Source organism: Erinaceus europaeus, chromosome 1, assembly GCF_950295315.1.
Source record: "Erinaceus europaeus chromosome 1, mEriEur2.1, whole genome shotgun sequence".
Taxonomy (NCBI): Eukaryota; Metazoa; Chordata; class Mammalia; order Eulipotyphla; family Erinaceidae; genus Erinaceus; species Erinaceus europaeus.
Window position 1 is genome coordinate 140,473,917 of NC_080162.1, and position 24,688 is coordinate 140,498,604.

Consider the following 24,688-nt stretch of genomic DNA (forward strand, 5'->3'; position numbering starts at 1 on the left):
CGGCAGGGGCGGCCCTTCGGGAGCTAGCTTGCCAGTCGCAGCGGCAGAGGCGGAGGCGCGGGCGGGGCTTGGCCAACTTTCTTCGCGGCACCCAGCCCGCGTGACGCCCCTCACACGCCCTCGGCGCACACGGCTTAGCCTCCAGCGGGGTTGGTGTGCGGGTCCCGGAAGTGCTCGCGCGCGCTCACGCCCCGAGAGGTTTTTTGCTCCAAGGCGGCATCTGTCGTCACCGTGGCGGCCACAGTGTCTCGCGCGACCTCTCCCGCTCTGGGGGATGCGGGGGCTCCGGGCCCCGAGCCCATGGGCGGCCAGGCCCAGCCCGCGGTGTCGGCGTGGAGCTCGTTTTTCTACCACGTCCGCTACGAGAACCTAGTGGCGGGCGTGAGCGGCGGCGTCCTGTCCAACCTGGCGCTGCACCCGCTCGACCTCGTGAAGATCCGCTTCGCCGGTGAGAGCCGGGCCCCCATCGTCTTTATTTGCTTATTACTGGATAGAGACAGAGGAATTGAGAGGGAGGGGGAGACTAGAGAGGGAGAGAGACGGGCTGGGTGGTAGCGCCCCTGGTTGAGCGCACATGCTACAGTGCTCAAGGACCCAGGTTCAAGTCCCCGGCCCCCACCTGCAGGGGAAAAGCTTCACGAGTGATGAAGCAGGGATGCAGGTGTCTCTCTCTCTCTCCCTCAGTATCTTCTCTGCCCCTCTCAATTTCTTTCGGCCTCTAGCCAATAATAAAGATAATAAAAATAATTTTAAAAAGAGGAGAGAGGGAGTCGGGTGGTAGCGCAGCGGGTTAAGCGCACGTGGCGCAAAGCGCAAGGACTGGCATAAGGATCCCGGTTCGAGCCCCGGGCTCCCCACCTGCAGGGGAGTCGCTTCACGGGCGGTGAAGCAGGTCTGCAGGTGTCTGTTTCTCTCCCCTTCTCTGTCTTCCCCATCTCTTTCCATTTCTCTCTGTCCTATCCAGCAACGACGACAACAATAATAACTACAACAACAACAACAAAAAAACAACTAGGGAAACAAAAGGGACTAAGTGAATAAATACAAAAGAAAAAATTTTTTAAAAAAAGAGGGAGACAGACAAGACACCTGCAGCCCCTGCTTCACCACTCGTGCAACTTTTCCCCTGCATTGGGGACCAGGGGCTCGAACTCGGATCCTTGCGGACTATATAGTGTGTGCTTAGCTAGGTGCACCATGGCATGGTCTCCAGAATTGTCTTTATTTCTGATCATTACCATTTTTTGTTGGGTAGAGACAGAAATTGAGAGGGAAAGAGATAGAGAGAAAGAGAGGGAGAGAGAGAGAGACCTGCAGGCCTGCTTCACTGCTTGAGAAGCTTCCCCTTCGTAGGTGAGGACCAGGGACTCAAACCTCCGTCCCTGGCGCACTGTAATGGTGTGCACTCAACCGCTGCCCAGCCCCTATCTCCCTTCTCCAAGACTGGGGGGTGGGGGGAGACACAAAAGACCTCGGTGAAGAAAATGCAACTCCAAGACTGCCCAACCTGTAGAATGAAAACAACAAAGAAAACAAGATTGACACATTTTGGGGGCTCAGCCTTCATGTCATCCATCTGTGGTAGGAAGTGCTTTGAAACCTCATGGTCACCTTGTGTGTTTGGCAGGAGTACTGGGAAGAAAATGTCATAAAGTTTGGGGGTTGAGGAGGCTAAGGCTCAGCAGGTGCTAATGGCTGTAGTAGAGATTTTTCTTGAAAACATGTAGCGAGTGTGTGTGTGTATTTGGAGAGGGGATTTCTAGTGTCATGTAAGGTCCTGCGAAAGAAAGCTGCTAGAATTAAAATACTAGGTGATTTTTTAAAAATGGTTTGTTGGATTACATGCATTTGAGTTGAGTATAAACTCGACATCCTTTAGATGTTAGAGCCAACACTAAATTCTGGGAAAAAATAGTTTCATTGAAGGTTATCGATATTATTTTTTAATATTTCCTCTCTTTCTTAAAATGATGTTGAGTATTCCTAGGGTTTTTTTTTTTTTAATACTTCTATTTATTATTGGGTAGTGACAGAGAAATTGAGAGTAGGGGAAGATAGGGAGAGTCAGACACCTGCAGCCCTGCTTCACCACTCTTGAAGGTTTCCCTCTTCAGATGGGGACCAGGGACTTGAACTTGGGTCTTTGCACTTGGGTCTTAACCAGGTGCACCACCACCTGGCCCCAACATTTCCTTTCATATCTAGTAAAGTTATGCCTTGAAAGTAGATGTGCAAAAGTTTTGAGCCAAGTTAGTTCTGTTCACCTGGAATACATATTCTCTCTCTTTTAATCAATTGTATGGAATAAAGAAGCATTTAAGCAAAGTTCTTATCCTTGGGGGATTTAAACCTTAATTGTAGGCTTGAGACTTAGTCACACAAGGAAGATAATTCAGAACAACATAAAACCAAAGACATAGAGAAATAAGCAAAAATAACCAAAACCAAAGTAGAGGCAAAACTGTCAAGAAAATTATGTACTACTAGTGGTTTATAAGTGTAAAGTCTCCTTTAAATATTGAAGTTTCACAAAGAAAAATTGTTATTTTAACTCTGGGAGAGTTGGCAAAGAAATGTGAGAAATATGGAATATCAACCCCCCACCCACAGCCTACAAAAGCATGTAATTTTCAGAGTTGATGATGTTGGCTCAAATAAAAATGTGGGTGACAGTTAACAGTCACCAAACATTTCATGTACTAGGAACAAATCATTGAACTGAGCTGTCTCTGCTGCTCTGGACCATCCAGTGAACTCCACCTAGATGGCATGTTGACTAACTTGCCCACATCACAAATTTGTGTAGATCTTGTGTGGGCTGTCTGACTCCAGAACCCTCTGGCACTGAACAGCTCACCTCAGCACCTCCAGGAATTCCTGTTGAATTTGACTGTAGCTGTAAGAAAGCCTATGTGATGATTAGATATCTTTAATGCAAGGATCTTTTTATTTTTTTATTATCTTTATTTGTTTATTGGATAGAGACAGTCAGAAATTGAAAGGGATGGGGAGATAGAGAGGGAAAGAGACAGACACACCTGCAGCCCTGCTTCAGTTGTGCAGCTTTCCCCATGCAGGTGGGGACCAGTGGATCAAACCCATGCCCTTGTGTTTTGTAACGTGTGCTCAACCAAGTGCACCACCACCCAGCCCCTTTAAAGAAAAGATCTTAGGAACATTATGTTTGATCATTGATCACAGTCTACGTCACAACGCTGCAGGTGAGTTGGTAAGTTTAAGACAGTGTTGTGAAGTAGACTGCCTGTAGGGAGGGAAATTCTGGTTTCTGAGAGGTTGCTCTTTGCTACTCTTGATGAAATGTGGGTGAAATTGACCAATGAATGATAGATGAGGTAGTTGGAGCTGAATGGGAAGAGGAAGCCAGGTGGTGGTGCACCTGGTTCAGCACTAACACTACAGTCTTCAAGGACCCAGGGTTGAGCCCCTGGCTACCACCTGAGGGGGGATGTTTCATGAATGGTGAAGCAGGTCTACAGGTGTCTCTTTCCCTATCTCTTCCTCCCTTCTCAATTTCTCTGTATCCAATAGTAAATAAACATTAAATAAAATAAAAATATTTGTTTTTAATTAAAAAAACATTGTATAGAGATAGTCAGAAATAGAGGGGTAAAGGGAGGTAGGGAGAGAGACAGAGACACCTGCAGACCTACTTCACTACTTGTGAAATTTTCCCCCTGCAGATAGGCACTGGGGGCTCAAACCTGGGTCCTTGTGCATTTAACATGTGTACTCAACTGGGTGTGCCACTACCCAGCCCCTAAAATAAAAATATTTTTTAAAAAGAAAAATAATCTGAATGGGAAGACACAATTCAAGAACCTAGAGTCCAAGCAGGACTTTATAATAGTAAATTCCACTGTGTGACTAATATGGGGATAGGAGTAAAAGGACCATTTAGGAAGGTGGATAACTGAAATTATTTTCACTTGTCTGACACATTAGCATTAGTTTTCTCATAAAATCAATCCCTTACAGAGTTGCGGCATGTACTGATCACTTGTGTGAGCCTAAAGTGGCAGAAACATTGAAATCACTTTATGTAGGAAATGCCTACAGGAACTAGTTTAGCTTTGGGGTAAAGTGGGGTAGAGCGATTAAGGTATTTGGATAACCATCACATGGTTTAAAGGACTAACAGTTTGGGTGGAAATTATAGGGAAGCAGATTTTGGCCTGGCAAAGTGTTAGTGCTTAGAAATAAAATGGGAATGATTATAAGTAGTAGTTTGAAAGGAGCTGGGTGGTGGCACATCTGGTTAAGGACACACGTTACAGTGTACAAGGAGCTGGGTGAAGCAGGGCTGCAGTTGTCTCTTTCTGTCATCCCCTTCCCTCTCAGTTTCTGTCTGTTTCTATCCAATAGATTATAAAATTCTTTTTTTTAGAATGTAGTAATTTGAAGTAGTAGGATAAGAGGTTAGAAGATGTTCTTGTATTGGATGGAAAGACTGGATGAGGTGATGGCTGAGTCTCTCTAACTTGAAGATATAATTTAAAATTACAATGAGAGCCAGAAGAAAGAATGTGAATGAGGTATAAAAATAGTGATTGAAAAAACTCACAAAGCTGAATGATGAATTAAATCAAGGAACTAAAATTTAGAGTCCAGGAATAGTAGTAGCGTACAGATACCTTTTGTGTTTACGGTATCATAGGACCAGTGACATACACTGACTTAATTTTTAGAGGTAGATTCTAGCACCTTTCCCATTTTATGAGTGAGGAAACTCAGACATGGAGAAATCAAGTGACATACTCAGGACCACGCGGTAAGTGTTGGTATTGGAAGTCTGATTGCTTAGCATCTGCTGTTATTTTGAAACTTTGAGTAACTTAGCATAGTTAAGTTAAAGGGTTGAATGCTAGATACAGAAATGAAAATAATTCCCCTGTGTTCCAGGAGGTGGCACAGTGGATAAAGCATTGGACTCAAGCAGGAGGTCCTGAGTTCAGTTCCTGGCAGCACATGTACCAGAGTGATGTCTGGTTCTTTCTCTCTCTCCTCTTATCTTTCTTATTAATAAATACACAAAATCTTAAAAAAAAAAAAAATTCCCCACAGGTTAGGAAGCTGTGAGATTGACACATTTTTGCATTCCAAGATGTGAAAATGGAAGCCAGGTTGGATGTTAGGAGAGACATTGGGACTAGAGTTGTAGAAACTGCAGCACAAGGAATGTGATTGAAGCCGCTTGGTGATTGAGATGACCCCTGTGGGAGTAGAAAGAGTTCCTGTGAAAGTGAAGGATTTAAAAGATGGAAAGAAGAAAAGGAAACTTGGTGGCTAAAGAAACGAGGAAAATCAAGAAAGCATAGTGTGAAACTAGAGTTCAGAGTTTGTTTTCTTTTAAAGGCACAAATAGGTTAGCTTACCGGTTAGTGAGAAAGAGAATTCCCAAATTACACTTGAACCTCTTAAACTAGAGAGTACTTGTGGGGGTAGAGGCCCTGCCTGGATTGGGTTGAGGAGCAGTGAAGGTAAGAAAATTTCTGCTGTGATTGTAGTTATCTCTTCCTGAAGCTTAACTGATAAGGAGGCCACTGGGACCAAAGAGAGACTCTGCAGATATTTAGAAGTGTTTACATGTTCTCAGGAAAGCAATAAAAACAGGGAAGATGAGAAAGTGGCACATTTGAAGATAAAGAGTTAAGTTTCTAAGGGAACTGAACCTAAAGCAGTGTCTCAAAGTTTTTAAAGCCAAGAGAGGGAGAGCCAACATGGAGACACCCCAGCACCAGAAATTCCTTCAGTATGGTGGGGTTGTCTGCATGGAAAAGCAGCACACTATTCAGATGAGGTATTTTACTGGCCTGTGATAACATTTTTATATTTAGCCTGTTTTATATATAATTTATTCTTTAAATTTTCATTACAGTGGTGGGTGGTACCAGAGCATTGCTCTGCCATATGTAGTACGAGTGTTTGAATCCTGGAGTTAAAGCATATAGACAGGTCTTTTGCTCTACCACTCAGCTACCTCCCCCAACATCTGTGCATGCATATGCATATGTGTGTGTATGTGCATATATATATATTTTTTTCCAGTCTGCTCAATCTTTTCCCATTCTGTGAGGGGTCTCTTGGTTTGGGTAGTGGTTTCTTTTGCTGTGAAGAAGCTTTTTAATTTGATGTAGTCCCATAGGCTTATACTTGCCTTAATCTTCTTTGTAATTGAATTCATTTAATTGAAAATGTCTTTAAAATTTATGCGGAAAAGAGTTATGCCAATATTTTCCTCTAAGTATTTGATAGTTTGTGGCCTGACATCCAAGTCCTTGATCCACTTGGAATTTACATTTGTATTTGGTGAAATACAGTGATTCAGTTTCATTCTTCTGCATGTTTCAACCCATTGTTTCCAACACCATTTGTTGAAGAGACTCTGCTTTCCCCATGTAATAGTCTGGGCCCCTTTGTCAAAGATTAGATGTCCATAGGTATGGGGTCTCATTTCTGGGCTCTCAGTTCTATTCCACTGGTCAGAGTGTCTATTCATGTTCCAGTACCAAGCAGTTTTGATGACAATGGCCCTGTAATACAGTTTGAGATCTGGGAGTGTGATACCTCCGGTTCTGTTCTTTTTTCTCAAGATTGTTTTGGCAATTCTAAGTCTTTTCTGGTTCCAGATAAACATTTGTAGCATTTTTTCTATTCTCCTAAAAAATGTGCTTGGGATCCTGATGGGGATAGCATTAAATTTGTAGATGGCTCTGGGTAATATATTCATTTTGATGATGTTAATTCTTCCAACCCATGAACTTGGAATATCTTTCCACTTCTTTGTCTTTTTCAATTTCTTTGAGTAGGAACTCATAATTTTCAGTATACAAGTCTTTCACTTCTTTGGTTAGGTTTACTCCTAGATATTTTGTTGTTTTTGTTGCTATAGTAAAAGGAATTGTTTTCTGGATTTCAATTTCTTCTAACTTAGTGTTTGCATAGAGGAATGCCACTGACTTTTGAATGTTAATTTTGTAGCCTGACACCTTACTGTATTGCCTGATGATTTCCAAAAGCTTCTTTCTGGATTCCTTAGGTTTTTCCATGTATACTATTATGTCATCTGCAAATAAGGAGAGTTTGACTTCTTCTCTTCCAATCTATATCCCTTGAATTCCTTGCTCCTGCCTGATTGCTATGGCAAGAACTTCCAACACTGTGTTGAATAGTAATGGTGATAGTGGGCAGCCCTGTCTAGTACCTGATCTGAGTGGAAATGCTTCCAGTTTTTCACCATTGAGTATGATGTTGGCTGTAGGTTTGCTGTATATAGACTCCACTATCTTCAGGAATTGTCCATCTGTTCCCATTTTTTGTAGTGTTTTGATCATCAAGGGATGTTGTATTTTGTCAAAGGCTTTCTCTGCATCTATTGATATGACCATGTGGTTTTTGGTCTTGCTTTTGTTGATGTGGTGGATCACATTGATTGATTTACGTATATTAAACCAACCTTGCATGCCTGGGATAAACCCCACTTGGTCATGATGAACAATCTTTTTGATATACTGCTGTATCCGGTTGGCTAGAATTTTGTTCAATATTTTCACATCTATGTTCATCAGAGATATTGGTCTGTAGTTTTCTTTTTTGGTTGTGTCCCTGTCTACTTTTGGTATCAGGGTGATGTTGGCTTCATAGAAGCTGGCAGGGAGTATTCTAGTGTCTTCAATATTCTGGAAGACTTTTAAAAGTAGAGGTATTGTTCTTCTTGGAAGGTTTTGTAGAAGTCATTTGTAAAACCATCTGGTCCAGGACTTTTATTTTTGGGGAGATTTTTGATAACTGTTTCAATTTCATTAGCTGTGATGGGCCTGTTCATGTTATCCACTTCCTCTTTACTTAGTTTTGGAAGTTGGTAGGTATCTAGGAAATCGTCCATTTCTTCCAGGTTCTCTAGCTTAGTGGCATATAGTTGTTCATAGAAGCCTCGCAGGATATGTTGAATTTCTGCAGTGTTTGTTGTGATATCTCCTCTTTCATTTACTATCCGATTTATTTGGGTCTTTTCCCTTTTTTGTTTTGTGAGTCTGGCTAAAGGTTTGTCAATTTTGTTTACTCTTTCGAAGAACCAACATTTACTTTCGTTGATGTTTTGTATGGTTTTCCTATTCTCAATGTTATTTATTTCTGCCCTAACTTTAGTGATTTCTGTCCTTCTGGTTGCTTTAGGGTTCCTTTGTTGTTCTTCTTCTAGGTCTTTAAGATGTGCAATCAGGCTGTTTATTTGTGCTTTTTCTTGTTTCCTAATGTGTGCTTGTATAGCTATGAACTTCCCTCTTAGGACTGTTTTAGCTGTGTCCCAAATATTTTGATAGCTTGTGTCTTCATTTTCATTGAACTCTCGAAACATTTTGATTTCTTCCTTGATTTCCTCTTTGACCCAGAAGTTGTTAAGAAGTGTACTGTTGAGCTTCCACATTTTGGCACTGTTACTAATCTTTTGTTGATTGTTAAGTGTTAGTTTAATTCCACTGTGGTCTGAGAAGATGCTTGGGATGATTTCAATGCTCTTGAATTTGCTGATGCTGTCTTTGTGGCCTAACATGGTCTATCCTTGATAATGACCCATGTGGATTTGAGTAAAATGTGTATTCCAGTTTCTTGGGATGAATGACTCTGAAAATGTCCAATAGTTCTAGTTTATCTATTTCTTCATTTAGATCCCTTATGTCTTTATTGATTTTCTGCCTGGATGATCTATCCAGTTGAGAGAGTGGGGTGTTGAAGTCCCCTACTATGATTGTGTTACTGTTAATATATTTCTGTATGTAGCTCTTTCAGTACAAGTTTGATATATTTAGATGGCTTCTCATTGGGTGCATAGATGTTAATAATTGTTAAGTCCTCTTGATTGACTGATCCTCTGAGCATTAAGTAGTATCCATTCCTATCTTTTTTATCTTATCTATTTTAAAGTCTATCATGTCAGATATGAGAACAGCTGTTCCTGCCCTTTTTTGTGTGCCATTGGCTTTTATGATAGTTTTCCATCCTTTCACTTTAAGTCTGTGTTTGTCTTGTTGAGTTAGGTGGGTTTCCTGTAGACAGCATATTGTTGGGTTGTGTTTTCTGATCCATTTTTCTTCTCTGTTAATAGGTGAATTCAGGCCATTGACATTTATTGATATCAAAGATTGAAGATATTTTAACGCCATTCTTGTAGAGTTTTAGAGTATTCTGATATATGTCCTATTTGTGGTGGTCTGGTTGTTTATAGGAGACCTTTCAGAACTTCTTTCAGGGCAGGCTTGGTGATGGTTGATTCCTTCAACTGTTGCTTGTCTGAGAAGGTTTTGATGCCTCCATCTAGTCTGAATGATAGTCTAGCAGGATATAGTATTCTTGGCTGAAAGCCTTTCTCATTGAGCACTCGATAGATATCTTGCCATTCTCTTCTGGCCTGTAGTGTTTGTATGGAGAAGTCTGCTGCTAATCTTATGGGTTTTCCTTTGTAGGTGACTCTTTGTTTTTCTCTTGCAGCCTTCAGGATCCTTTCTTTATCCTTATTCTTTTCCATTCTAAGTATGATATGTCTTGGTGTCTTTAGGTCTGGGTTAATTCTGTTTGGGACCCTCTGGGCTTCTTGAATTTTTATGTCTTTGATGTTGTCTAGACTAGAGAAGTTTTCAGCTACTGTGGCCTGGAAAATGCTTTCTTCCTCTCCTTCTCTTTCTTCCTCTGGCATGCCAATAATGAGTATATTGTTTCTTTTGAAGTCATCCCATAGGACTCTGTTGTTGTTTTCATCTTCTCTTAATCTCTTTTTGAGATCTCTTACTTCTTTTTTAGTTGTCTCTAATTCATCCTCAATCTTGCTAATTCTGTCTTCAGCCTCATAGATTCTATTCTCTTTGCTCTCTACTGTTTTCTGGAGTTCATTTGTTTTGTTGCCCTGCTCTGATACTGTTTTAGCTTTTTCATCTAGTTGCATTCTTAGCGATTTCAGCTTTCAGCTCTCTAATAACCATGAGATAATTAGTATTTTCTTCCATATTCTTATTTGTTGTTCCTGCATTTCTGATTACAATTTTTTCAAATTCTTTAGTCACTCCTGTTATTATTTCCTTAGCTAATGTTTGGATGTTGAACCCGTTATTTTGTCCTTCACCCTCTGGAGGACTTTTATCTGGACTCTTGTCCTGGTTCGATTCTCCAATATTTTTTCTTGTTGTTGTAACCATTTTATATATTATGTTATGAGTTTCCTTTATCAGTACTTTTCAAATTATTGATCACTATTGCCTGGATTGACTTGTGTCTAAGTAAGTTAATTCAAGGGTTCACAGTGGTGGAAGTTAACACTTCTTTCAATCCCTGAGTTGGAGCTCAGTGGTTTAAAAGCCTCCTTTTTTTTTTTCCTTCCCTGTAGGCTATGGGAGGCTGAGGGCTTTTAAACTATCAGTAGGCTTCTTAGCTTAATCACTGACTCCTGACCAAGAGTTAAAGCAGGGCCTGGCAGAGATAATCCAGTGGTTATGCAAAGAGACTTTCACAGCCCCTCAGCTATGCCACCCACCGAGGTATAGGTCTTCTGAGTTTCCTGGTTAGATCTCTATCCCCTGGTGTCCCTTCCTGTCGCTGCTCCAGATTCTGAGGGTAGTAGCAATGGAGACTCAGAGTTGCACTTGGTGAGTCTCTGGGGAGTCTTCTCCTCCCTTAAGCTGTCCCCTTGTTGGTGGAGCAGACTGGAGGTGGTGTCTCAACTGATAAACTGCTGAACTGTTAGCAGTCACTTAATCTCTCCTTAGGCCCCTCCCTCCTCTCTGTCACCAGCCACAGGTGTTTGTACTCACCGGTGATTTACTAGGTTCCTGTGGTCATTCTAGTCCTGTCTTGTTTCGGTCCGGGTGGTCTCCTTTGGTATTCCTAGTTGATCCGGGAGAGGAGAGGAGAGGAGAGGAGAGGAGAGGAGAGGAGAGGAGAGGAGAGGAGAGGAGAGAAAGCAGTCTGCTTGTAGCTCCGCCTCCAAGTTCCTTCTTGTTGACTTCATTGGCTGGCTCTGATTCTCAAACCGAAACAGTCTCATATTTAATAAAGTAAATATATATATTAATTTTTACTATCTGTATTTATTTATTGAATACAGTCAGAAATCGAGAGAAAAGGGGAAATAGAGAGGAAGAGAGACAGACATCTGCAGCCCTGCTTCACCCACTTGTGGATCTTTCCTTCTACAAGTGGGGACTGGGGGCTTAGACCTGGGTCCTCGTGCATTGTAATGTTCATCACTACCAGGCATATATATATATGTATATGTATATATGTGTGTGTGTCAAATAAAATTTTTTAAATATTTTATATCATAACTTGGGAGTTTGTGCAGTGACTCTCAGAGGGCTGGATTTACAAGCATGAGGTTTCTGAGTTTGATCCCTGATAATCACATGCCACAGTGATGCTCTGATATTCTCTCAATCTTTTATCTCTGTAAACTTCCATAAGAAGTTATTTATTCGAGGCGCAAGAACTCACATAAGAATCCCGGTTCGAGCCCCCGGCTCCCCTGCTGGTGTCTATCTTTCTCTCCCCGTCTCTGTCTTCCCCATCTCTCTCCATTTCTCTCTGTCCTATCCAACGACAGCAGCAACAACAATAATAACCGCAACAATGATAAAACAAGGGCAACAAAAGGGGAAAAAATGGTCTCCAGGAGCAGTGGATTCATGGTGCAGGCACCGAGCCCTGGCAATAATCCTGGAGACAAAAAAAAAAAAGTTATTTATTTTTATAAATTAATGCCTATATACAAATACTGTTTAGAATTGAAAGTAAGATCATTATTATGATGTAAATGATACAATAAACAGTGTATCATGAATATGTGTGTGTATACATATATAGTCTAAAATATCTCCTATTACATAAAACAGATTGATCCTATGTAATTACATAGATCCTATGTAATTAGAGACTAGGTTAGCTGTCAAACCCAGGTTTCTGATAAAGCCTATTTAGTGTACTTTAATCTCATGCCTTAAGGCTAACTGTGAAAGTTGTTGACTTTTTCACCTTTGCCTAGCCCTGGTAAACAGTGATTCTGCCAATGCCCTTCATACACAGTAAAATAGTGAGGAGAGGCCAAGGGACTGAGGGTGCTAGCAGATGGCTGGTAGGCTGTAATTTGTATAAACTTTCAGGGCAGGGCATTTTCAGTATGTATGTGTAATCTGCCATTTTTATTCTTTAACCCATGTTAATAGGATAACTCTGGGGTATGGAGGGAAACATAGGAGCCTTAAAAGGCCTGTTTACGACATGAATGCAGGTTATGGGGAAAACAGTAGGAATATAGCTGTGATCTGGGACTAAAAAGCTCAAAGGACAAGGGGGAGAGTCGTGAGAGGAGCACTGTTAATGAAGCTGTAACTCTCCAGAAGAAGGTAAGGAAGGAAGAAGTTGGAGGAATACAGATTCACCTCAGAGACAATTCAAGCTGGGTTTCAGACAACTGAAAAAGAGAGATTATCATAGGAAAGTAAGACATACTAATTTTTTTCTTTCTATATATAGAAAAGTTCTATATATAAAAGTTATGTTTAAGGGAGTTGGGTGGTAGTACAGCAGGTTAAGCACAGGTGGTGCGAAGCACAAGGACCAGTATAAGAATCCCAATTTGAGCTCCTGGCTCTCCACCTGCCAGGGAGTGGCTTCACAAGCAGTGAAGCAGTTCTGCAGGTATCTTTCTCTTCTTCTCTGACTTCCCCTCCTCTCTTTATGTCTCTCTGTCCTATCCAACAACAACAATAAAACAACAAGGGCAACAAAAGGGAGTGAATAAGTTATGTTTATATTATACTGTAGTCTGTTAAGTGTACAACACTTTTATGTCAAAAATATTTTAATGCTGAGCATATATGTATATATAAGAAGGTAAATTTAGAGACAGAACTGGAATTTATATTCACAGACAAAACTGAAAGAGAGGAAATACATGATAAAGGCAGTCATTTCGGATTAAAAACATTGTGGATGATTTTTTAAGGTTTTTTTTTTTTGCTCCTTGCTATATTTTGTAAAATTTTCATCCAGTATATATCTTTCGCTTCTTAAGAGAGCCATTTAAAATTATCGTGTGCATAAAGCAGAACTTGAACTGGAATTGGTATATTGCACCAAAGTAAAAGACTCTGGAGTTCGGGGAGGGTTTAGGTCCTGAAACGTGATGGTTTGAATTGTTATGTGGGAAACTGAGAAATATTATGCATGTACAAACTATTGTATTTTACTGTCAACTGTAAAAACCATTAATCCTCCAGTAAAAAATTAAAAATAAATAAAATGATTGTGTGCTAATAATATCATATGAAAAGTTCTGTTTTAAAACTTCAGATTTTACAATTTATCAGTAAGACAGAGAGAGTCAGCATCATTCTGGTATATGTTGTACTGTGGCCAGAACTCTTGGATCTTGTACTTGGGAGTCCTGATTTCCACCTCTAGAACCTTGTGGTTTGTAGAAAACATTTTTAAATATTACTTTGTTATTGTATTCTGGTTGCAGATATAAAGCATTCAGAAAATATTCTTAGGTAAGGGATAACAAAAACAAAAATTTGAAAATTATACTGCCAAATGTAAAACATTAATTCCCTAATAAAGGAAAAAATAAATTAAAAAATTGAAATTAGAATTTTTCCCAGACTGCTGTATTTTATTATAAAATTTTTTATTATAAAAATGCTATCTTTATTTACTTTTTTTTATATATATATATTTTAATGAGAATGATCAGAGTGCCCCTCTGTGATATTTAGTGTCTGGGATCTAACCTAGGACCTCATGCATACAGATCAGTGCAAAGTACCACTGAGTTACCTCCCTCCCTACTTTAATTAGTGTTATTCACTTGTCTTTATCCTTCCCACCTTGTGCCCACCCACTGCCAGTCTCATTTCCTGGAAATATCTATTAACTATATGAGTCACTTCAGCCCTTTTTCTAGGCATACCCTGCTTATGTAAAAACCGTTGCAGACGACAATTAAAAATTATGCTAATTGCATTACCTATAACTAGACATCTACTACCAGTCTCAGGGTTTATTGTTGTTTTTCAGTACCAGCGAATGAACCCAGTGCCTCTTGAATGCACAAAGCGCTGCTGAGTGGCCTCTGGCAAGCCACTTCTTTCATTTAGTTTTACTTTTGGAGGAAGAGATGGTGAAGATAGTGTTGAAGAGAAACCACAGCACTGGTTTGCTATTCTTAGAGCTCTCCTGGTGCTGTTCATGGTGTTCCCATGTATCGTAGGACTCAAACCCAGGCCCTCATGTTGCACATGCTCTACTGGGTGAGCTGTCTCACAGCCTTTTTATTATTATTATTAATTTTGATAGAGACAAATTGAAAGAGGGAGACACCTTCAGCATTGCTTCACTGTTTGTGAAGTTTCCCCCTTGCATATGGGAACCAGGGGATTAAACGCAGATCCTTGCACATGTGACTGTGTGTGCTTTATCAGGTGCATTAGCACCTGGCTCCCTTGGCCTTTAGTTCATAGTACTGATAAATGGAAATTTTCTATAACTGTTCATCTGTTGATGAATATTGATACTACTTTTCCTTTTGCTGTCCGAAGGACAGTGAACAACCTTTGTAGGCTTGGACTAGTATTTATATAGAATCTTAGAAATGCACTATTAAGTCGAGGGATAGTTGCATTTAAGTTTTTATTAGAAAACAGATGCATCTTTATTAGCTATTACATATTACTCTCAGGAAAGGGAACTGGCAGCACATTAATGCTCTGCTTCCTCACCAACGCTGCATTATTACCAAACCATATATATGTTTGTTTGGTTTAGATGTACTTTATTTGGCCTGGGAAGGTAGTCTAGTACTTCATGCTAAAGACTTTCATGCCTTTGACTCTAAGGTCCCAGGTTCACTCCCTGGTGTCAACACCATGAGTCAGAGCTGATCAGTGTTGGGGGTGGGAGGAGGGGAACAAGATTAATTTATTTCATATCAAATAGAGTTTCACTTGAGAGAGAAGTTAGAACACCATGCCAGGGCTTTAACTGGAGCTGCAGGCCTACAAGCTCTGTGCTCCACTAGCTGAGCAATTTCCTCTGCCTCTGAACACTGTTTTGTTTGGTTGTTTGTTTGTTTGTTTTGAGCATTGTTTTTAAGCTGTCCAGAAGGTTGCACAGTGTGTAGAACAGTGGACATTAGTAGTGAGGTCGTGATGTCCTGAGTTCACTCCCCAAGCTCACATATGCTGGAGTGGTGCTTTGGTTCTTTCTCTTCTCCTCCCTCCCTCTTGTACTAACAAAGCTTTTTAAAAATTGATTTTAATCTGGAACACAGATGTACTATTATACTTTAATTTGTGTTTTATCAATAAAGTTGGATACCTTTTTAATGTTTTTTGACTAGTTAGTGAGTTTTTTTTTTTTTTTGTCTTGAGTTGACAGTTCATATAATTTTCCCATTTTTCTTAGTGACTATCACTTTCTTACAGATTTATGGATATATCAGCTCTAGATAAAATAATTTTTCCTCAATCTCTTATTTTGCAAAATAAGAACTTAAAGTTATTTAATCAAGTAAGGAAGGCCTTAAATTTCCAAAACAGGCATTTACCTTCTTAATCTTGAATGGAGAGAGAGAGAGAGAGAGAGAGAGAGAGAGAGTGTGTGTGTGTGTGTGTGTGTGTGTGTGTGTGTGTGTGTGTTGGTAGAGAGTGTTAAAAAATCTTTGTAGAAAAAAGTTAGCCCTCTCTGCTAAATTTTTCTTGCCTCTCTCAGGTATTTACCTGAGATTTTATTAAGTGCTTATTAAGAAATTAAAACTTAGATAAAGTTATGAATGTATTGATTTAAAAATATTAAATGATCCTGGAGAATAATTGTCTGTATATGGTGGGGATAGAGTTCTTCTGATTTGTCTCCTTTATTTAACTGACTACACTTTATCTGTGCAATTGAGTGCTGGAGCTTTGCTCTCACCTAACTTTCTGTATCCTTGACTGTAGTGAATGATGGACTGGAAATGAGACCAAAATATAAAGGAATTGTTCATTGCTTGATCACCATTTGGAAACTTGATGGACTACGAGGACTTTACCAAGGAGTAACTCCAAATGTGTGGGGTGCTGGCTTATCGTGGGGACTCTACTTTTTCTTGTGAGTAGATTTAAAAGATTTTGTTTATAGTGCTGCTTGTTTCTGTCTCAGTTGATGAAGGAAGATGGAACCACTTTTACTCTAAATTAGAAGGATTAGACAGTAAGATGGTTTTTCTAATTTATTTTCTGCCAGCTACTAACAGAAGCATTTGGCCTGGAAGAAGAAGGTAAAATGATGTGATGGAGAAACACTCTTAAAGAAGCCAGAATCTTCTGAGATGAATTTAGGAAAGTGGCTTACTAAAACACATTTGATTGATAACAAAGTAAAAAAAAAGAAAGTAGGAAAGGACAGGCCTTGATCCTCATAAGAACCTATATCAACAGGATAGGCCTTTTGGGAAAAGAAAGTAAAAGGCAGTGCAGGCCTATCTGTGGGGCATATTCTTTTACCTCTTACTGCTCCATCATTCTGGGGGCATGCATTGCTGTATTCCTTAACTTCTCATTTAGTGTCACCATTAGAAACTACTGCTATTAACCTACTTACAGCAGAAGCCACTTGTGGCAGACACATTGAATTCAGTGTACTAGACTTGGAAACATAGCATCACTGCTATGATGTGGTAGGATTGCATGCTGTCCCGAGCATCCTGATTGTTGTCGTTGTCACTGGGACTTCACTGCTTAAGGCTGACTTTTTTTTTTATACTATGAGAGAGAATACAGCATCCAAAACTTCTCCCAGTGCCTTGGGGAACAGGGACTCAAAGGCGAGTCATTTGCATAGCATAGCAGGCACCTTCTCAATTGAGCTATCGCTCAAGCTGTGTCATCGTATTTGAAATGAATGAAGCTGCTTTTCTGGTTTTAGTAGATGGCATATTTAGAAAAACATTGAAACTTGGTATATTTCCCTTTTTTTCTTTTATGTCATACATTCTATTTGGTTTTATATTTTTATAGTATTCAGACCAATCTTGTTTTTAAATGAAAGTAAATTCAACCTTAGTATTTAAATTTTTTCAGTTTTAAGATAGTTGAAAAACTGCATTGAGAATTTCCAAGTTGTATACATTCTCTAAAGGGTTTCTAAAGGCAAACCATGTGAATGAATATAAGGTTTACATGACAAGAACTTTCATCATAAAATAAGATACTTCTTTCAAGTTAGGCTAGTGTTGTTAGTATTCATAGTAAAGTTTGGAGGGATCTGTTTAGTCTTCCAAGAGGAAATGGAAATGAGCAGTAAGAGAAAGAGAATAGAGTGATTTGATGCCCCTACTGAGAAACATTTAGTTGCTTTCTGTTTCTGTCAAATAAAGTCAGAACATGAGCTTGAGAGGGCTCAGTAGTCCCTGTCTTCTTAGTCACCTATAGCCTTTTGCTTATGCTCATCTGTTGAAATTCTCTCTCCAAACCCAGCAGTCTCTTCCTCCTACATAAAGCCTGCTATCTGTCTGGCTTAGTTTCTGGATATTTTTATGGTATTGTTTGTGTTCTTTTACTGTGACTACTTGTGTGTTGCTTATGGTTAGTCTGTTAAGAAGTTCCCATTGAGTTGTTTTATCTGAATCTCCACTCAGAGCCTGAACAGCACCTATTTGCTACGTGCTGTCCCCTGCTCTCTTTTGCTTTATTTGAGGATCACTGCACCACCACTATGTCCCTCCCCTTCCAGCTTCTTTATCTTTTTTTTTTAAGAATGAACATGCGATTAAAATATTTTACATATGTGTTGCTGGCTATCTACATTTGTGGAGAGGAATAGTGTGTTATTAGCACATCCGCTCTTAACAAAGACATTCTATTATGCACTAGCATTGTTCAGTTACAAAGACTTTAAGGCAGGCTCTCCTGCTTAATGATGCCTACCTAGATAATAACTGAGTTGTTCTGTTTAATTCTTTCAGTTATAATGCCATCAAATCCTACAAGACAGAAGGAAGAGCCAAACAGCTAGAGGCAACAGAATACCTTGTTTCAGCTGCTGAAGCTGGTGAGGCAGTGTTTGAAATATAAAATGTCACTTTCTAACTTGATTTTCACTTTTAAAAAAAAAATTTATTTGCCCTTTTTCCTTTGAATATCAGAATATCAGTGGGTATAGCTAACTACACTGTTATCACATGAAGTTTTTTAGACAGTAGGTAATTTTATTGATTACCCTGAATACATCTCAAGAATTTTACTTGTACAGAATAATATAATTTAGAAAAATTATGAATCTATATTAATTTTACAAATTTTAGTGTAAACTCACTATAATTATTGTGTAATTTTAGTTTTCAAATTATATTTGATTAGTCTTATTTCATTGCCTGGCATATGCTAAATAAAATGAAGTAGAATCCATGACTCCTGTTTTGATATTTTGCATACTTTGTTAATGTTACTGATTTTTTTAAATGTTTATTGGTTTATTGGTGAGAGAGAAAGAGAGAAAACCAGAATATCACGGTGGTATATGTGATGCCAAGGATTAAACTTGAGACCTCATATTGTGAGCTCAATGCTCAATCCGCTGTGCCACCTTCTAGGCCTTTGTTCATTGTTTTTAATGAAAGAACTATCTTGTTTTTAAATAAAAATAACTGGCAGAGACCAAAGTTACAACAGAAGCCAGAATATTAACAGAATGAGAAATTGTTACAAAACAGTGTAGTTTAACTCTTCTCTTATTTACTTATCAGACACAGAGAGAGAGAAATTGAAAGGGGACGGGAAGCCAGATGGAGCAAGAAAGATAGACACCTATTACATTGCTTCATCACTCTTGAAGCTTTCTTCCTGCTTTGTGGTAGCAACAGAGGCCTTAAAATCATGTCCTTGGACATAATAACATGCCTGCTCTTCCAGGTGCACCACTGACCAGCCCCAAACAGTTTCTTCTACAACATTGCCACTTTCAGGAAAAAATGTAAAATATTACCTAATATATTAGCGTGGGAACTACTTTGGATGGACTAGAGTAATGTTGCAATACAGTCAGGGTAGGAATATGTGTACACATGCATGGATGACTGAGGTGCTGCATTTCTGATCCTTTTCTCCTAGTTCCTGGCTTCTTTGGATCACTCCAACTGCTCCCTCTTACGTACCAGTATCTTCTTGACAGAGTTACTTCCCAGGACTTCCATCTCTTCTCTACAGCAGACCACATGGCTTTGGAGCCAGGACATCTTTGCTATCTTTACTGTCTCCTTGTTAATTTACTTCTCATTAACCACATGTGGAACTTTTAACTTTATTTATTGAAAAGAAAACTTTTTTACAATTATTTTGACCAGAACCCTCTTCAGCTCTGGCATATGGTGGAGATAGGGACTGAACCTGGCACTTTTGGTGCCTCAGGCCTGATAGTCTGTTTTGTAAATCACTGTGCTATCTCTCTGGCCTTCAAAGGAGGAAGTTCTTTTGAACAACAGCATTATCTCCCCTTTAACTCTAAGCATGTGCCCCAGATCACATCTCTTGACTGCAGGGATAGCCCCTGTGCAACATCATTCTTTCTGTTACAGGCTGTTCTCAATTTGAAATGCCCTAAGAGAGATGGTATCTATATGCTGAAGTAATCTATCTAAATCTGATTTTTAGGAGCCATGACACTCTGCATTACAAACCCACTATGGGTAACAAAAACTCGCCTAATGTTGCAGTACAGTGGTGTTAACACCTCACAGCAGCAATATAAAGGAATGTTTGATGCACTTGTGAAAATATATAAATATGAAGGTGTGCGTGGATTATATAAGGTAATTTTTTATTATTATTATTATTAATTTATTTTTGAATAACTGAATTGTTATTTCCCTTGGCTCTGTGACCTGAATTCTGAATGACCTATAGTCAGTCCTAAAAGGAAGCCAAACTGGGGTGAGATTGTTCTTCAGACGTCTGCCTCTTACAGGGGGATGACAGATTGTACCCATGTGCCAATATCTATATTGTAAACCATTAACACCCCCCAAAAAAAAAACCCATAAAATGATTTTTTTTGCCTCCAGGGTTATCGCTGCTGGGGCTCGGTGCTTACCTACAAATTCATTGCTCCTGGAGGCCATTTTTTCCCATTTTTGTTGCCCTTGTTGTTATTGTTGTCATTGCTATTGTTGTTGGATAGGGCAGAGAGAAATTGAAAGAGGAGGGGAAGACAAAGGAAGAGAACTATAGACACCTGCAGACCTACTTCATCGCTTGTGAAGCGACCCCCCTGCAGATTGGGAGCCAGAGGCCTGGAACCGGGATCCTTAAGACGGTCCTTGTACTTTGCACCATGTGCGCTTAACCTGCTGTGCCACCACCCACCCCAGCATAAAAAGATTTTTGTAGAAAGAAGCCAAACTTAGCCAAGAAACAATTTAATGAAAACTGAAATCTAGTTAACAGGGTTGAAACTTACTTTAAGATAGTTTTCCTTAATTGCTAGTGAGATATCTTAGCCTGAGTTCCAACTTGTGTAGCTGAGGCCACAGAGGTTACAGTTTCAATCCTCAGCATCACATTGTGCCAGAGTCAAGCAGAGGTTTGATCTTCTCTACTTAGTAATAAATCAGCAAAGAAACAAACCTTGGACTATCAAAAACTTTGTCAAATAACTATTTCACTGAGTCACATATCAAAGGCAACCACTTCTTACTCCCCTCCCTGAAAGCTGTAGTCTTTTGAGAACAAATTTGCTTAGTTTAGCTTTTTTTTCTTTTTTTTTCCTTTTAATCTCTTTAGGGATTTGTCCCTGGCCTATTTGGAACATCACATGGAGCCCTTCAGTTTATGGCATATGAATTACTAAAGTTGAAATATAACCAGCATATGGAGAGATTGCCAGAAGCGCAGTTGGTAAGATAATTCTTGAAAGAAAAATGTTTTTATGGGCATTTCATAGTCACACTTACTTTGGTAGTGTGATGATAAGTGTTGATTCTATCATTTATTTGCAGTAGCACTCAAATGTTAAAAATATGGCCTCTAGATTATGTAGAACTTTCATTAAGAGGGAAAATAGTACTTTTCACAGATCCAGAGACCTGTACTTTCCTATAGAATTGCAAATTCTGTATTTTTATTTTAACTCTTGTATTTAAACAGTTTTTTCTAAAGAAAAATGTGTCATATTTTCATTGTAGAGCACAATAGAATACATATCAGTTGCAGCACTATCGAAAATATTTGCTGTAGCAGCAACATACCCGTATCAAGTTGTGAGAGCTCGTCTTCAGGATCAGCATGTGTCTTATAACGGTGTATTGGACGTAATTGCGAGGACGTGGAGGTGAGACCATACTATATGTTGAAATTGCTATTAGGAGGTACTTGTCAAGTCTAAACTGTCCAGATAACATTAATTTTATAATTATAGCAAAGGCCTTTATGCTGTGAAAACATGGCCAGTGGTCCTAGCTTTCTTGTCTCCTCTTTACTATACATAATAGTAGACCAATTTTTCATGGTCCTGCGTCTAGGCTTGGGTCTTCATTTGTAAAATTATATTGCCTTGGCTGATAAAGTTTTATACAGGTCACCATGTTGAATGCACACATTGCCATGTGCAGTATCCTGGGTTTGAGTCCCCTCTCCCCACTTGTTGAGGGGAGGCTTCATGAGTGAAGTGGGTCTGCAGGTGTCTCTCTGTCTCTCCTCTATCCCCCCCACCAATTTCATTAGTCCTATCTAATAAAAATTAAAAAAAAAAAAGGAAAAATGACAAAATGACTGCCAAGAACAATGGATTCATTGTGCAGGCACCAAATCCTAGTGATGACCCCAGTGACAATAAAATACATGAATTGACCCAGAGGATTTTATTTTTTTTTATAAATTAACAAAGATAAAGTATTTGAATGGTATTGAATAATGGAGCAGATGCTATTCTTCACTGTGGAAAAGTTAAACTGTTATAGGTAAATAGTTCCATGTTTCTTTTTAATTCTAAAAAGCCATAGCAGAATGTTTAAGTGTCGTTCAGTAAGTACCTGTTGAGACCTGAAGAGACAAGTTGCATGCCTTATTCCTATTGGAAATACTTTTATTTTTGTGTATTGCTATATTGGATGTTGCATAATACTAGAATAAGCTATGAGCTTTTAAAATTTTTAAATTAAAAATTTCTAGATTTTAAAATTTTCCTGTATGTTCATATATTTAAAGGCATTTGCAAGTTGGTTATCATTAAAGTCCCTTTTAGTTCTTTTTTGAGTTCTTTTTTGTTTGCTTAAGAGAATGAAAGTGACCATAGTACCAGTTTCCTACCATGTTGCGGGGACTGAGCTGGAACCTGGGTAGTCCACCGTGGCAAAGTATCTAAGTGAGCTCATTTTCCCCCAACCCCCTTTCAGCTCAATTTTAAGGTTCCCCTACTCTCTCTTCTTCAGTCAATATCTAAATTGAGTATAAGTCCCTTAATGAAAATAACATTGGTAGTGTGAACTTATATATTACAGTGGGGCTTTGACTGCTGGCCCTGTGTTAGTTAAGCTTTTGTACTGTTAGCTGTATAGGAAATAAAACTTATATTTATTTTTCTCTCTAAAGGAAAGAAGGTGTCAGTGGATTTTATAAAGGAATTGCCCCCAATTTGATTAGAGTGACTCCAGCCTGCTGCATTACCTTTGTGGTATATGAAAATGTCTCACATATTTTACTTGACCTTAGAGAAAAAAGAAAACAAGCCAACTGAAATTCCATTGTACCTGTTCAAGGCAGCAGTGTGTACCTACCTTTGTATATGAAAAGTGAAACTCCTTAGAAGAATACTGTATAGTAACATGGCTCAATCAAAATTGGTCTATCATTAGTAGACATCAAAGAACTGCTAGATTTTCACAATGTGTTTTTGCTTTTTGTCTTCCCCGTCTGGATGGACTTGGTTAGCTCTTCCTGAGATGACTCCAGCAACACAACTGTTAAACTGATACCAAGCGGAGTTTCACAAGATTTCTTTCTCTCTCTCTCTCTTTATTTTTTTTATTTTGTTATCTTTATTTGATAGAGACAGCCAGTTATCAAGAGGGAAGGGGGAAGATAGGAAGAGAGACAGAAAGACACCTGCAGACCTGCTTTATCACTCATGAAGCTTTCCTTTTGCAGGTAGCGGTTGAGGACTTGAGCCTGGGTCTTTGCGCATTGTAACATGTGCACAGCCAGGTGTGCCACGACCCGGTCCCCACAAGATTTCCATTTCATTAGTCAAGTAGAAGCTGATTTGAAGCATTTTCTAAATTGATTTGATTGATGTACTTGTTTTCTTTTTGTTTTTTTTTTCTGAACTTGTTTGCCTGAACTGTCTTTAAAATTTGTCTTTGTGCAATAGCAAGGAAGTATGTCCTCTTATAAGAATACCACTGTCTTATGGGTAAATTACACATTAGTGTTTACTGGAAAAGGTGTTATCAGAGTTAGACCATTTTAGAATCAGGAGACTTTGATAAGGAAAAATTCATTCTAGATGTGCCTTAGTCTTAAATTTGCATGCCATAGAAATTTGAAAAGTTAGGCATTTCTCTCATTTTGAAAAAGATCTGAAGTCCATTCTATCACTAATTTTTTAAAGACTTTTCCATAATATAAAATGTAATCCTGAATTCAGTTGTTACTTATGTAGTGACCCTTAGTGTCTTTTAAATTCGTAAAATTTGAACTTCTAGGATCTAGCTGTGTCAGCTAAATGATCACTTTATGCAGATACTGGAAAGATGGGGCATATCTGTTAACAAACTGAGTGGAAGTAAGCAGCTCAGACTTCCTACTTAGATTTTCAAATATGTGGACCTAGATTCTAATTAATAGCTATTATTCCATAATGACTTGATAAACTTTGATTTAAACACAAGCTATAATGGGCATTATGTTTATCAGATAAAGGACTGCCCCCAAAGGATGTGAGAATATGAATATTTTTATTTATTGTAAACATCTATGAAGGTTTTTGCACTATACCTACCACCTGTTGATTGTAAATAAAACTGTGGTTTTTCAAAGCCATATTTAAATAGTTCTTTGAAAATAAGTATTTTTTATATTTAAAAATGACATTGTTTCAAAAATAAAGATGAAATGATAAGTATCATTATAATTGTGTTTGTTCTTTTGTAACATGTACAGGAATGCTTTATAAATTAAATGAGTTTCTCATACTTTTGGATTATGCTGTAATTGATAGTCCTAAAATCTGTTCCTATGTGAAAAGAGGAGCTGCAGTTTTCATTTGGACTTCTAGAGAGAGCACCTCTGTTTGAATGTCTGTGTACCTCTAAATAAATGAAAGCAAAATTCTTTTTTAATTTTTTTTAAATTTTCATTATCTATTAGAGACAGAAATTGAGAGGGGAGGGGGACATAGAGAGGAAGACAGACACCTGCACCCCTGATTCACCACTTTGCAAAGCTTTCCCCCTGCAGTTGGAGACCAAGGGTTCAAACCTGGATCCTTGTGCATTGTAACATGTGTACTCAACCAGATGCACCACCACCTGACCCCTAAAAACAATTCTTAACCTCTGATACCATACATGCTTACAGAGTAAATCTATATGCACTAAATAACTACAGTTCTATTAACATTAGAAATCTAAAAGATGTCATCTACAAAGCCATGTAGA

At 38.8% G+C, this 24,688-nt stretch overlaps 1 protein-coding gene across 1 annotated transcript; it reads left to right on the forward strand.

Annotated features, from left to right (window-relative positions):
* Positions 1-106: 106 nt before the first annotated feature.
* On the forward strand, positions 107-24,156 carry SLC25A32 (solute carrier family 25 member 32). The gene is made up of 7 exons (XM_007518867.3): positions 107-448; positions 15,999-16,149; positions 18,005-18,090; positions 19,689-19,846; positions 20,817-20,930; positions 21,218-21,363; positions 22,623-24,156. The coding sequence occupies exons 1-7, from the start codon at positions 301-303 to the stop codon at positions 22,765-22,767; spliced, it is 948 nt and encodes a 315-aa protein (XP_007518929.1). The 5' UTR covers positions 107-300; the 3' UTR covers positions 22,768-24,156.
* Positions 24,157-24,688: the final 532 nt, after the last annotated feature.